This window comes from Polyodon spathula, chromosome 54, assembly GCF_017654505.1.
Source record: "Polyodon spathula isolate WHYD16114869_AA chromosome 54, ASM1765450v1, whole genome shotgun sequence".
NCBI classification, from domain to species: Eukaryota; Metazoa; Chordata; class Actinopteri; order Acipenseriformes; family Polyodontidae; genus Polyodon; species Polyodon spathula.
The window spans coordinates 1,972,256-1,988,593 of record NC_054587.1 but is presented as its reverse complement, the minus strand read 5'-3'; the positions used below and the strand labels follow the sequence as shown (position 1 = coordinate 1,988,593).

The following is a 16,338-nucleotide window of genomic DNA, read 5'->3' as shown; positions in this document are numbered from 1 at the left end:
GCGCCTCGTACGGGATGGTCTGGCAGTCCAGGGTCAGTCAGAAGCCAGCCAGCCAGCCAGGAAGGGGGCGGAGTCACAATGCCAGACGTTATCGTCTGAACGCGGTTCGCGACGTGCCAGTAATGTTCTCAACTCCCCAGTAATGCTGTTGAAGCCGACACCCTGGGATCCTTCAAGAAGCTGCTTGATGAGATTCTGGGATCAATAAGCTGCTAACAACCAAACGAGCAAGATGGGCCGAATGGCCTCCTCTCGTTTGCAAACTTTCTTATGTTCTTATGTAAGAGCTACAGGCTTTTATGGCCAAGACTGGTCAAAGTGTGCAGGTGACAACAATATCCCAAACACTCCACAAATCAGGCCTGTATGGTGGGGTGGCAAAAAGGAAGCCATTACTCAAGAAAGCCCCCCTTGAGTCCCATTTGAAGTATGCAAAAAAACACTCAGAAGATTCTGCAGCCATGTGGCAAAAAGTTTTGTGTTCTGATGAAACTAAAATGGAACTTTTTGGCTTAAATGCAAAGCGTTATTTTTGGCGCAAACCCAACGCACCGCATCACCCAAAGAACACCAACCCTACTGTGAAGCATGGTGGTGGCAGCACTGCCTCCTCTCCTCTCCTCTCTCTTACCCATCTTCTCCTTGGTCTTCAGGGCGTGCACTCTCTCCTCCTTCAGCCTCTCCTCGTCCTTCAGCAACGTGACGAGCTGCTTTGCTTTCTCACGCACGTTCACACCCTGGTCCTTCCCGTCCCGGTCGATGTACTGGAAGTCCTTCAGCGTCTGCACCGCATAGATGTTCTCCCTGCACTGCTGGGCCACGCGCTCCGAGCCGGTCTTAATGAGGTACTCCATCAGAGTCATCGCCTGGGAGAAGAAAACCAAAGAGAAGAGTCACTAGAACACATACTGATCAATACTAACATTGACAAGTTAACAGAACCCCCCCCAATCCCAATACAGACAGTTCAACGCCTCCCTCCCTCTATACAGAATATAACACACGTTCCCCCTGTTTGGCGTCTCGTCCGAAGGACGGAGCACAAGGAGGTTCAGTGACTCGCTCAGGGTCTCTCACACACACACAGTGAGTCAGGGGCTGCTGCAGAGTCTCTTCCAATAGGACCTCGTTTGTTTGGCGTCTCGTCCGAAGGACGGAGCACAAGGAGGTTCAGTGACTCGCTCAGGGTCTCACACAACGAGTCAGTGGCTGTTGGGATTTGAACCTCCTGGTATGAAGCCCCTTTCTCCAAGCGCTGGAGCAGCCAGCCTCTCACCTTGTACACGTGCCTCCAGTTCTTGCCATGGTCGTTCAGTCTCTTCCACACCATGCTCATGATCTCGGAGAAAGCCACCACGTTGTAGGTGAGGTCAGCGATCTCGGACATGAGAGAGCTGGATGGGCCCCATGGGTCATTAGAGGTGGCTTCACGGACCTTGGAGGAGGGAGGAGAGAGCGGAGAAGAGGGGAGAGAGGAAGAGAGAGGGGCAGTTTATTTACAACTGTAGAACTGAGCCACGCCGGGTTCGTTTCCAAACCCTCATGGGTTGGATGTGTCACTGGAGACGGGGCAGAGAGACTCACACTGCCTCACAGAATCACAGGATTAATACAATCACACTGCCTCACAGAATCACAGGATTAATACAATCACACTGCCTCACAGAATCACAGGATTAATACAATCACACTGCCTCACAGAATCACAGGATTAATACAATCACACTGCCTCACAGAATCACAGGATTAATACAATCACACTGCCTCACAGAATCACAGGATTAATACAATCACACTGCCTCACAGAATCACAGGATTAATACAATCACACTGCCTCACAGAATCACAGGATTAATACAATCACACTGCCTCACAGGGATTAATACAATCACACTGCCTCACAGAATCACAGGATTAATACAATCACACTGCCTCACAGAATCACAGGATTAATACAATCACACTGCCTCACAGAATCACAGGATTAATACAATCACACTGCCTCACAGAATCACAGGATTAATACAATCACACTGCCTCACAGAATCACAGGATTAATACAATCACACTGCCTCACAGAATCACAGGATTAATACAATCACACTGCCTCACAGAATCACAGGATTAATACAATCACACTGCCTCACAGAATCACAGGATTAATACAATCACACTGCCTCACAGAATCACAGGATTAATACAATCACACTGCCTCACAGAATCACAGGATTAATACAATCACACTGCCTCACAGAATCACAGGATTAATACAATCACACTGCCTCACAGAATCACAGGATTAATACAATCACACTGCCTCACAGAATCACAGGATTAATACAATCACACTGCCTTACAGAATCACAGGATTAATACAATCACACTGCCTTACAGGATTAATACAATCACACTGCCTCACAGAATCACAGGATTAATACAATCACACTGCCTCACAGAATCACAGTAATACAATCACACTGCCTCACAGAATCACAGGATTAATACAATCACACTGCCTCACAGAATCACAGGATTAATACAATCACACTGCCTCACAGAATCACAGGATTAATACAATCACACTGCCTTACAGAATCACAGGATTAATACAATCACACTGCCTCACAGAATCACAGGATTAATACAATCACACTGCCTCACAGGATTAATACAATCACACTGCCTTACAGAATCACAGGATTAATACAATCACACTGCCTCACAGGATTAATACAATCACACTGCCTCACAGGATTAATACAATCACACTGCCTTACAGGATTAATACAATCACACTGCCTTACAGGATTAATACAATCACACTGCCTCACAGAATCACAGGATTAATACAATCACACTGCCTTACAGGATTAATACAATCACACTGCCTCACAGAATCACAGGATTAATACAATCACACTGCCTCACAGGATTAATACAATCACACTGCCTTACAGGAGTAATACAATCACACTGCCTTACAGGAGTAATACAATCACACTGCCTTACAGGATTAATACAATCACACTGCCTTACAGGATTAATACAATCACACTGCCTCACAGAATCACAGGATTAATACAATCACACTGCCTCACAGGATTAATACAATCACACTGCCTCACAGGATTAATACAATCACACTGCCTTACAGAATCACAGGATTAATACAATCACACTGCCTTACAGGATTAATACAATCACACTGCCTCACAGAATCACAGGATTAATACAATCACACTGCCTTACAGGATTAATACAATCACACTGCCTCACAAAATCACAGGATTAATACAATCACACTGCCTCACAGAATCACAGGATTAATACAATCACACTGCCTCACAGGATTAATACAATCACACTGCCTTACAGGATTAATACAATCACACTGCCTCACAGAATCACAGGATTAATACAATCACACTGCCTTACAGGATTAATACAATCACACTGCCTCACAGAATCACAGGATTAATACAATCACACTGCCTTACAGGATTAATACAATCACACTGCCTCACAGAATCACAGGATTAATACAATCACACTGCCTCACAGGATTAATACAATCACACTGCCTTACAGAATCACAGGATTAATACAATCACACTGCCTCACAGGGATTAATACAATCACACTGCCTCACAGAATCACAGGATTAATACAATCACACTGCCTCACAGAATCACAGGATTAATACAATCACACTGCCTCACAGAATCACAGGATTAATACAATCACACTGCCTCACAGAATCACAGGATTAATACAATCACACTGCCTCACAGAATCACAGGATTAATACAATCACACTGCCTCACAGAATCACAGGATTAATACAATCACACTGCCTCACAGAATCACAGGATTAATACAATCACACTGCCTCACAGAATCACAGGATTAATACAATCACACTGCCTCACAGAATCACAGGATTAATACAATCACACTGCCTCACAGAATCACAGGATTAATACAATCACACTGCCTCACAGAATCACAGGATTAATACAATCACACTGCCTCACAGAATCACAGGATTAATACAATCACACTACCTCACAGAATCACAGGATTAATACAATCACACTGCCTCACAGAATCACAGGATTAATACAATCACACTGCCTCACAGGATTAATATAATCACACTGCCTTACAGGATTAATACAATCACACTGCCTTACAGGATTAATACAATCACACTGCCTTACAGGATTAATACAATCACACTGCCTCACAGAATCACAGGATTAATACAATCACACTGCCTCACAGGATTAATACAATCACACTGCCTCACAGGATTAATACAATCACACTGCCTTACAGGATTAATACAATCACACTGCCTCACAGAATCACAGGATTAATACAATCACACTGCCTTACAGGATTAATACAATCACACTGCCTCACAGAATCACAGGATTAATACAATCACACTGCCTCACAGAATCACAGGATTAATACAATCACACTGCCTTACAGGATTAATACAATCACACTGCCTCACAGAATCACAGGATTAATACAATCACACTGCCTCACAGAATCACAGGATTAATACAATCACACTGCCTGTATAGTGTGAGGCGGGGTGGGGTGGGGTGGTGCTTCTGAAAAGGCTCCTAATAGAAACGCGGAGGGTGCAGTTTCAGAAAACACCACTAGGGGGTGCAGCAGGGATTCTTGTACCCTCTGCCACTGGGAGACTGTGAATGACAGTTCAACACCACTACTCCCAGTGCAATCCCAGTATTCCCAGTCCTCACCTTGATCTCTGCCTCAGAGTAGTTGTGGACGATGTTCTTGACCTGCCGTCGCAGCGAGGAGGTCGACATGGCAACGAGGAGCGGGGGGTGAGAGGGGGGGGTCACACACACAGAGGAGTGACAGAGGGGGTGGCTGTGTCTGTGTGTCTCTGTCACTGTATATGTGACTGTCTTGCTGTCTCTGTCTCTCTCTCTGTGTGTGTGTGTGTCTGCTTGTCTCTCTCTCTAAATAAATATATTAAAATCCTTTCTTTTTCACTTAGCATCTATGGTTAGTGTTGGTCCTTTCTGAAGATCTCTTCTCCGTTGCGTTTTAGTTTCCTTCCCCCCCCCTCTCGGTTTCTCGTCTCTCTGTATTCCCTCTCTCGCTCCCTCTCGTTGCACCTGTACTGCGGGGCGCTCTTGTTTTTTTCTTCACTCTGTCGTTCTCTCCACAGCGGTCAGCCTGTTTTGTGACTCGCACCCGATTTATCGGAGGGCTCTTTCGCTCTTTCCTTTTCTCACGTTGTCCGAGCAGCACCCTGGAGACATCGAGTCAGAGAGACCTGAGAGAGAGAGAGAGAGGTTTGTATCGTCTGTGATACAAGACCAAAGCATAAAGAACTACAGCTCTCAGCATCCCTCACCATTGCTGCAGGAGCAGAGGCATGCTGGGAGCTGTAGTCACACCTAAGGCTGAACTGATTCACTGTGTATCGATAAATCGTGATGCTTTCTTTACATGATGTATCTTAATAAAGGTCTGTATCATTTGTGAATAAGAGGTGAGAGAATGGATTTTAAAGATGGTCAGCGCTCCTGTAAAGGGAGGGGCCAGTGATCCTGTTAATAAAGATAATAAGAGGTGAGAGAATGGATTTTAAAGATGGTCAGCGCTCCTTTAAAAGGAGGGGCCAGTGATCCTGTTAATAAAGCTAATAAGAGGTGAGAGAATGGATTTTAAAGATGGTCAGCGCTCCTGTAAAGGGAGGGTCCAGTGATCCTGTTAATAAAGCTAATAAGAGGTGAGAGAATGGATTTTAAAGATGGTCAGCGCTCCTTTAAAAGGAGGGGCCGGTGATCTTGTTAATAAAGCTAATAAGAGGTGAGAGAATGGATTTTAAAGATGGTCAGCGCTCCTTTAAAGGGAGGGGGCAGTGATCCTGTTAATAAAGCTAATAAGAGGTGAGAGAATGGATTTTAAAGATGGTCAGCGCTCCTTTAAAGGGAGGGACCGGTGATCCTGTTAATAAAGCTAATAAGAGGTGAGAGAATGGATTTTAAAGATGGTCAGCACTCCTTTTGTATAATTCGAGAAGGAGCGCATTTGATCTGACCTGCCAGTTCACGCTTTTTTGATTTAGCTACGAGCAAGCTCCGAGTGTAAAGCGCCTTTTGCAAGGTCTTCTCCGCGTACAGGAACACCTCCCAGGTCCGTACCGAGCCCTCGCGGTGCGGTCAAGGACAGCCTGGGGTTGTTTTTCCACAGCAGAGCCGAGCTACTGACGTCACACGCAATGAAAGACAGCTGTTATTAATTATTGTTATTAATTAGTTCAAAAACGAAGACAAACGGTACAGCTGTATCTCGTATCGCTATATTTTGTAAATATTTAGGAATCTCTTTCTAATCAACACATTTTACTGATTACATCCTCTTAATAAAGTTTAATTAGTTCTGTTGAAGAGGAAAAAGGTGGTTTTAAAAATATTATTTGCCAGAGACATCCCGTTTAAGGACAGTTGTTTTTTTTACTTTGATTGACGCTCGTGAGCGCAAACAAGGGCCGTGGTTGTGTGTGTGGTACAGCTTCGTTTTACTATATTTTTGTAAGTAATTTTAGAATCTTTATATTAATATAATAAAGATCATGGCTGAGAAATGTAGTAAAATGTTGTGTTTTTGAGTGTGTGAGCGAAGTACATTTGTCACAAACTCAACTCTTAACACACCGGTCACTAGTAATGATCCTATAGCCTCACAGAGGAGTCCGCTCAACCCCGACCTAGAAAGACAAATCACAGAGGAGCCCGCTCAACCCCGACCTAGAAAGACAAATCACAGAGGAGCCCGCTCAACCCCGACCTAGAAAGACAAATCACAGAGGGGCCCGCTCAACCCCGACCTAGAAAAACAAATCACAGAGGGGCCCGCTCAACCCCGACCTAGAAAAACAAATCACAGAGGAGCCCGCTCAACCCCGACCTAGAAAAACAAATCACAGAGGAGCCCGCTCAACCCCGACCTAGAAAGACAAATCACAGAGGAGCCCGCTCAACCCCGACCTAGAAAGACAAATCACAGAGGAGCCCGCTCAACCCCGACCTAGAAAAACAAATCACAGAGGAGCCCGCTCAACCCCGACCTAGAAAAACAAATCACAGAGGAGCCCGCTCAACCCCGACCTAGAAAAACAAATCACAGAGGAGCCCGCTCAACCCCGACCTAGAAAGACAAATCACAGAGGAGCCCGCTCAACCCCGACCTAGAAAAACAAATCACAGAGGAGCCCGCTCAACCCCGACCTAGAAAGACAAATCACAGAGGAGTCCGCTCAACCCCGACCTAGAAAAACAAATCACAGAGGAGCCCGCTCAACCCCGACCTAGAAAAACAAATCACAGAGGAGCCCGCTCAACCCCGACCTAGAAAAACAAATCACAGAGGAGCCCGCTCAACCCCGACCTAGAAAAACTACTAATTTATAATCCCGCTTCCACATGATGAACCCAACAGCACGTGATCCATCACACAGGAGTAAAACCGCTTCCCTCTCACCCAGCTTTCTTCAGCAACGTCCACCGGCACACAACGGACCCCAAACAGCCTGAACGACGAGAAGTAAAGCAGATCTAACGACTGCTTAAATTCCCTCGATTTTCACACTCAAATCCGCATCCACAGGAGTCTGTGTATTTATCAGGTAAAGTGTGGAGATAATTCTCATGAACTGATTTTATCAGTCCTCCTTTAGGCAGTAAATAAAGCCAAACTTGAAATCGGACCGCGACCAGCAAAAGAAAGCCTGACTCTCGCTTCTCTCCCTCCATACACAATGATACGGTACCTGTTTAAGGGGGTAATTAAACGAGACACGGCCCGACACAAATTAAAATAAAGAGCATTAGTGCTTGAGCAATACTAGCCATTTACAATCAACTTGACAGGATGAAATTAGAGCCTCGATAGCCTATTCCATTAGTCACTTCACAGAACCAATGCAGAGACATCCCAACATTCACATTCGCCACCTCAACGGCACTTTTGAAAAGTGTTTGATAAGTGGAATAATTATCTGTGACAATGTCATTTAACACAACAGTTATTTCAAACAACCCCCTTTTTCCAGCTGCTTGCTGTGAACCATGCGATCGCCTGGCCAGGCAGCTGTCACACAATGAGAGCAGCACTCAGTACGTTTCTGGCGCTGCATTTTGTAGCAGATGCTACACTGTTCCCGCGGGTTACATCCATTTGCTTCAAATCTTCAGAAACTCGGACATAAACTTTCTCATTTCTGATGCACGACTCCAGATCTTCCAAAATGCGTCTACCTGCCCACAGAGAAACTAGAGCCTGCACTTCACCTGAGAGAACACCTCGCCTCAGAGAACACTTTTCAGGTAACATGACCACAAGGAATAAGAGTCCACAATATGATAAAGTTTGTGGCAAATAAATCAAAAGGCAGTATAGAAATCAAAGACAATTTGATTCCAGGAGAGCAGATTACAAAAGGAAGGAAACTGGAGCCTCTAAACACAGACTGGGTTAGAACACTAACAGATAACGAATCGGAAAACAACTGGATTCCATTTAGGGATGCAGTGGTAGAAATGCAGGATACATTTATCCTAAAAGGAAGCAGCCTCACGCGTAGAGTACAGAGAAGCCTGTAGAAGCCTGTGAAAAGGGAATTAGAGAGACAAGTGACGGCAGATTTGAAACTTAAGCCAACATGTTAATGCTAAAAGCGAAAGAGGAAGTCAGTAGTTTACGCGACAGCAGTGGTAATTTACAGACTAAAGGCTACCAAATCTTAATCAATGCTTAATAGAAGTATTTACAATGGAGGACTGACACAATATACCAAAGCTAATAGACTGTACACAAACACCATTACCAGAGTTTGTTATAGAAGAGAATGAAGTACTACAGGAGCTGGCAGGACTACAAATAAACACAGCGCCTGCTGGAATCTGTCCAGGAGTCCTCGGGGAAACTAGGGAACAGATTTCTAACCCAGTATGTTATATAATGAATACAAATAAAGGAGCCATGCCACTGGACTGGAACATTGGGAATGCTGTTCCTATATTTTAAAAGGGAGATCAATTTGACCCTGGGAACTACACACTTTTTACTGGGTGCGAAATGACACATCTGTGTCTCTGTGTGAGCTCCAGCCTCCATGCTAACGCCAAATCATTTAAAAAGAAAGAAAGAAAGGAGAGCTGTCTAAAGCAGCAAAGTGTTCTGGGATTGACTTGATGTTCACGTTCGACAAGGGTGCACAACAATTCACCCCCGACAACAATAATATTAACGTGATCATGCATCAGGCACTGCAGAAATTGTCTGTGCCTTCATATTAAGAGCCACTTGTACAGTTTGCGTTCCACTGCTTGTGGCCAGCGGTTCCCAAGCTGTGCTCCGCAGACCACTTCTGGTCTGCAAACAACTCCAAACATTCAGTTACGCAGTGCATGCAAAAACCCATTCTACACAATATATAAATTAAGAGCTGTATGCAGTCTCTCCCCTTTGTCTGTTTTCTTTTAAATCAATATCTATTACAGCTCCCTTTAATGCAATACCAAGCATCGCCTTCAAAGCTACCATTAACTGAAACAGCTTTCTAACTAAATAACTTTGGAATATTCCTAACTTTAAAACCACAGGTTCGGTACTTATAATTTTCAACACAGACTATGTGCTACAGTGTTGCCAGGGATATAGGAATATCCCTATTATTTCTGTATACGTTTTTAGAGAGGTTAGCTGCAGATAGTAACAGAAGGTAATGTGAAACCTATTTGTTGCCTAACTCGTGAATTGTAGCGTAGTGTGAATGACTGATTTCAGCTCCATGTTGTTATGTGGGTTTATTCAGCCAGGTTTAATATCTCACAAGACTACATGCCAAAAGGAAATTCTATTAACACCACTTCTGGTACAGTCTGTTCATGACACAGTCATACTGAACCAACATCAGCACTATCAACCTGTACACTCTCCAACCTTTAATTTTTCAGATTGCTTCCCGCCCACCTCGTCTCTGTATTCCTGTGTTTTTATATGTACATCGAGCAAGGTTTGTGACTCAGTGAGAGCAATAAACTCCATTAGAAACGGACAGATTAACCTGCTGCACGAGGTCACTGTCCCAGGACGACCCAAGCCCCAGTGCATTATTCAATCAGGAGGTTTTGTCAAACAAAACTCTTAACCCTACAACAATGAGACACCATTTCTCTACAACGCATTCAGAATGTGAAAAAATAAATAAGGAAACAGTCATTTAGCACTTTCACAAAACGACAACATTCCTTGCTGACCTGCCTGGGTACGTTCTATAAACACTTCACACATAGACACCAAAAAAGTAGTTTAAATGAAAAATATAAGTGGCAAGTGGTCTGTGGGAAAAATCCACACAGCGAGGTGGTCCCTACATTGAAAAATCCACACAGCGAGGTGGTCCCTACATTGAAAAATCCACACAGCGAGGTGGTCCCTACATTGAAAAATCCACACAGCGAGGTGGTCCCCGCATTGAAAAATCCACACAGCGAGGTGGTCCCCGCATTGAAAAATCCACACAGCGAGGTGGTCCCCACATTGAAAAATCCACACAGCGAGGTGGTCCCCACATTGAAAAATCCACACAGCGAGGTGGTCCCCGCATTGAAAAATCCACACAGCGAGGTGGTCCCTACATTGAAAAATCCACACAGCGAGGTGGTCCCCGCATTGAAAAATCCACACAGCGAGGTTCCCTACATTGAAAAATCCACACAGCGAGGTGGTCCCCGCATTGAAAAATCCACACAGCGAGGTGGTCCCCGCATTGAAAAATCCACACAGCGAGGTGGTCCCACATTGAAAAATCCACACAGCGAGGTGGTCCCTACATTGAAAAATCCACACAGCGAGGTGGTCCCACATTGAAAAATCCACACAGCGAGGTGGTCCCCGCATTGAAAAATCCACACAGCGAGGTGGTCCCTACATTGAAAAATCCACACAGCGAGGTGGTCCCACATTGAAAAATCCACACAGCGAGGTGGTCCCCACATTGAAAAATCCACACAGCGAGGTGGTCCCACATTGAAAAAGGTTGGGGACCACTGATTTAGGCAAAAAAAAAAATAGCAAACAGCAGATGGTTTTCAGGCATTTCTTTACTTGTTTTTGACGCTTCGCTATTTCACGTGAACATCCCTCAGTGCAGACCTATATTTAAAAGCCCTTTCCTAATTTACAGCTTAGTTATAAAATTAAAAAAACACGTACCGTATATCACACATTCTATGCTCGCACATGCTACAAGGAGATCTGACTCTGTGCTTAAAATTGCAATACTTCAAAATGCAGCAGTGCAACACACATTCTGCCTCCTTCCTTGTCTTCGGTGCAAACACACTGTTAATTTATACAGGCACTTCGATGACCGTTGCTGCTTTCCAATTCTGTGTTTTAACTCCCAAGACATCAACTCTGAAAATGCACACAAATACAGCCTGGAAATACACCGAGCACGTTGAAGAAAACTGACATATCATTTCAAAATGAACTGTTACATAATGAACATTTAACGATATTCAATAACGTTAAAATAAAGAAAGGACCAATCAGTGACGGTAAACACAATTTTGGAGCAGCGATCAGCTTGACCTACAGCAATATCAGGCAATTAATCAACTGCTATATTTGGAGGTTTAACTGACAGCCCTATTAGGCTTCAGCCTGTGCATCTTCCAATTCTTATTTTACTGTGATTGGCTGTGACGCGCAGGGCTAGCCAGAGACTGGATGATGTTTGCTGGGTTGGTTTTTCTTCTGTAGTTTCATAGTAACTGAAGACATTGCATTCTGGGAGTTGTAGTTGTTATTAGACCAGCTGGGCAGCAAGTGAACCTGCCCTTGGGCTTCCAGGAGTCGCGGGTCATTGTTCCAGTTCTAATACTTAAACACGTTGTCATTTATAACGTTAGCGCATGGCGTGCTTTTCCAAAGTTAAACAGAACGTGCAAACAATGTGTTTACAGCAATGAACTGTTTGAGCGTGGCATGCACCGCGTACAAAAAACTGCAAGAGTTTCATTTCAAAACAGGAGCTGAGAATCGTATTTAATTCAGTAAATTAACATTTCTTCCTGTTTTTTTAATTATTATTATTATTATTATTATTATTATTATTATTATTATTATTATCATTATCATTTGCTTTAAACTCAGGCAAGTGGAATATTCTTGTTTGGTAAATAAATGTGCTTTTGTTGAAATGACTCTGTGTGTTAATTAAAAAAAATGGCTTGTTATTTAAGTCACTGAAACAGATGTGTGTGTATCGTCTCACCCTTATTCATTCAGACGACACTTTTCCCCCCAAGGGACTTGCAGAGACTAGGAGGATGAACTCTGCATCATCAACAGCTGCTGCTGCAGAGTCTCTTCCAATAGGACCTCGTTTGTTTGGCGTCTCGTCCGAAGGACGGAGCTCTCGTTCAGGGTCTCTCACACACACACGTTTGTTGGGCGTCTCGTCCGAAGGACGCAGCAGCTCAGGGGCTGGTGCAGAGTCTCTTCCAATAGGACCTCGTTTGTTTGGCGAAGGACGGAGCACAAGGAGGTTCAGTGACTCGCTCAGGGTCTCTCACACACACACAGTGAGGCAGGGGCTGCTGCAGAGTCTCTTCCAATAGGACCTCGTTTGTTTGGCGTCTCGTCCGAAGGACGGAGCACAAGGAGGTTCAGTGACTCGCTCAGGGTCTCTCACACACACACAGTGAGTCAGGGGCTGCTGCAGAGTCTCTTCCAATAGGACCTCGTTTGTTTGGCGTCTCGTCCGAAGGACGGAGCACAAGGAGGTTCAGTGACTCGCTCAGGGTCTCTCACACACACACAGTGAGTCAGGGGCTGCTGCAGAGTCTCTTCCAATAGGACCTCGTTTGTTTGGCGTCTCGTCCGAAGGACGGAGCACAAGGAGGTTCAGTGACTCGCTCAGGGTCTCTCACACACACACAGTGAGTCAGGGGCTGCTGCAGAGTCTCTTCCAATAGGACCTCGTTTGTTTGGCGTCTCGTCCGAAGGACGGAGCACAAGGAGGTTCAGTGACTCGCTCAGGGTCACACACAATCAGTGGTCAGTCCACCGACCGAACGTTCAGAGAAGGTATCCTGGGGAGCAAACAAAACCAGCAGGAGCAGGCTTCCTGCTTCGAATAGTTCATCCAAGGGTATCGTGGCGGAAGGACAACAGGAGGTTCCCAGTGATCGCTCAGGGTCACTAACACACCCAGTGAGTCAGGGGGTGCTGCAGAGTCTCTTCCAAACCGCAGGACAAGTTTTGTTGGCGTCTCGTCCGAAGGCGCAGCACAAGGAGGTTCAGTGACTCGCTCAGGGTCTCTCACACAACACACAGTGACGTCAGGGGTTATGAGCAGTCTCTTCCCAATAGACCTAGTTTGTTTGGCGTCTCGTTCCTCAAGGACACGGAGCCCAAGGAGGTCTCAGTGACTCGATCAGGGTGTCTCACACACACACAGTGAGTCAGCGGCTGCTGCAGAGTCCTGGTCGTTTGTCAAAGGACGGAGCACAAGGAGGTTCCCTTTCTCTAACCACTGTTTGGCGTCTCGTCCACGAGGTTCCCCATGTTAACTCGTGAAGTAGGGTTTGATGGTGTCTGGGTGTGGAATCACTCAATACTCTACACCAATCTCAATCTAAATGTTTTGAATGTGTTTTAGCATAAAGCTTTTCAGCTGGAAATAACAGGAGCTGTTCAAGGATACTATACACAACAGCTAGTAGTTCTTAGTTTGAACTCAGAGGGTGCTGGTCACCCTGGCGCTGGCTCTGCTCCGAAGCACAGTTTGTTCTTAGTTTGATGTCAGAGGGTGCTGGTCACCCTGGCGCTGGCTCTGCTCCGAAGCACAGTTTGTTCTTAGTTTGATCAGAGGGTCAGAGGGTGCTGGTCACCCTGGCGCTGGCTCTGCTCCGAAGCACAGTTTGTTCTTAGTTTGATGTCAGAGGGTGCTGGTCACCCTGGCGCTGGCTCTGCTCCGAAGCACAGTTTGTTCTTAGTTTGATGTCAGAGGGTGCTGGTCACCCTGGCGCTGGCTCTGCTCCGAAGCACAGTTTGTTCTTAGTTTGATCTCAGAGGGTGCTGGTCACCCTGGCGCTGGCTCTGCTCCGAAGCACAGTTTGTTCTTAGTTTGATGTCAGAGGGTGCTGGTCACCCTGGCGCTGGCTCTGCTCCGAAGCACAGTTTGTTCTTAGTTTGATGTCAGAGGGTGCTGGTCACCCTGGCGCTGGCTCTGCTCCGAAGCACAGTTTGTTCTTAGTTTGATCAGAGGGTCAGAGGGTGCTGGTCACCCTGGCGCTGGCTCTGCTCCGAAGCACAGTTTGTTCTTAGTTTGATGTCAGAGGGTGCTGGTCACCCTGGCGCTGGCTCTGCTCCGAAGCACAGTTTGTTCTTAGTTTGAACTCAGAGGGTGCTGGTCACCCTGGCGCTGGCTCTGCTCCGAAGCACAGTTTGTTCTTAGTTTGAACTCAGAGGGTGCTGGTCACCCTGGCGCTGGCTCTGCTCCGAAGCACAGTTTGTTCTTAGTTTGATGTCAGAGGGTGCTGGTCACCCTGGCGCTGGCTCTGCTCCGAAGCACAGTTTGTTCTTAGTTTGATGTCAGAGGGTGCTGGTCACCCTGGCGCTGGCTCTGCTCCGAAGCACAGTTTGTTCTTAGTTTGATGTCAGAGGGTGCTGGTCACCTTGCGTCCGCTCTGCTCTGAAGCACAAGGTGGATTTAGGCCCTGCCTGGTTCTGGGTGTTTTCCAGTCCTGCTGTTTAGTTTTAAATGTCGCCATGAGATAAACGTGAGCGACTCTTTCAATATCACTTAAAAACAGGCTGAGCAAACAAACTGCAGCACTGACCAGAGTTCAGATACACACAGGGAGGGAGAGAGAGAGAGAGAGAGAGAGACGCGCACGCACATATGGCTCTTCTTTTATAATCTCTTACGCAGAGTATCTCTGGCAATACTTGAACTTGTCATGCCAATAAAGTATTGGAACTTGAACTTGAGAGAGAGAGAGAGAGAGAGAGAGAGAGAGAGAAACTAGTAAGTGGCGTGGGTGGTGAAGTATATGACACCGTGCAGTCAATGTACTCAGGAAATAAATGCAGTGTGAAAACAAAAGATTTCGCCACACAGGGGGGTGGAGTGAGACAGGGCTGCAGTCCAACACTGTTCAATATCACCGAGCTGGCCACAGTGCTGGAGCAGTCTGCAGCGCTTGGACTCACTCTGCATGACACCGAAATAAAACCCCTGCCCTACGCAGATGAGCTGGTCCTGCAGCAGAGCCTGGCACTACTACAGCAACACTGTCACACCTGGGCCCGGACAGTAAACACGGATAAGACCAGAACGATGGTATCCCCGTAAGAAAGCCGGATCTCAGGGAAATACTACTTCACTACAGACACACATACCTGGGTCTGACCATCAGTGCCTCAGGGAGCTTTCACCTGGCAGTGAATGCATTAAAGGAGAAAGCATGCAGGGCATTCTACACCATTAAGAGGAAGCTGTATTACATGAATCCCTCCCCCATAAGAATCTGGCTAAAAATACTTGAAAGTGTGCTTCATCCCATTGCCCTATACGGCAGTGAAGTGTGGAGTCCACTCACAGACCAAGAGCACAAAGTGGGACAAACGTCCAATAGAAACCCTGCAGGCAGAACTGTGTAAAAATATACGAACAGTGCAGAGAAATACAGCGAATCAGGCAAGCAGGGCTGAATTAGGCTGCTACCCACCGATTCTCAAATTTAAAAAAGACCGCTGAAACACAGGGTTCATTTACCCTTTCGGCTCCGATGTCGGACCCTGTCCATCATCAGAAAGACGTCAAGCACTGGTCTCTAGTTGGAAAAAGCAGAGAAAACGTTTCAATGGCAGACCGACAGGAGCCGAACGAAGCCTCATCCAGCGCTCAAAGAACATCACAGACATCTGCAGGGCTTTCTGAGATGTTAGAGCAATAATAAAGACTCGGATCGCATTATTGAGGAGTTTGGTGATAAAACGAGCGATCAGGAGAGGATCCCACCATCACAAAGCCAAGAGCTCAGCCAGCTGGTCCTGAAGCTCGCTGCACTGAGAGGCGCTGACATCAGTCAGCTCTCTGGACAGCACTGCTAAAACAATGCCAATCACAGGCAAACAAACTACACCTCACCTGAAAAACTCAAACTAAAACACGAAACAGGCCCGAAAGCTATCTGGCCCTAAAAAGAGACTTTACCCTGGCAGAATGCCCGGTCAGAGTGAAAGACACAAAGCAGAGGC

General features: G+C 45.8%; 1 protein-coding gene across 1 annotated transcript in view; it reads right to left on the bottom strand.

The window, feature by feature from the left end:
- LOC121307236 (epsin-1-like) overlaps positions 1-12,430 on the bottom strand; it is a 26,386-nt gene extending 13,956 nt beyond the window's left edge. Inside the window, 4 exon segments of the mRNA XM_041239374.1 lie at positions 632-866; positions 1,277-1,435; positions 4,782-5,326; positions 12,344-12,430. Of these exon segments, the coding sequence (XP_041095308.1) occupies positions 632-866; positions 1,277-1,435; positions 4,782-4,850 (463 nt within the window). The 5' untranslated portion in view covers positions 4,851-5,326; positions 12,344-12,430.
- Between the last annotated feature and the right edge of the window lie 3,908 nt (positions 12,431-16,338).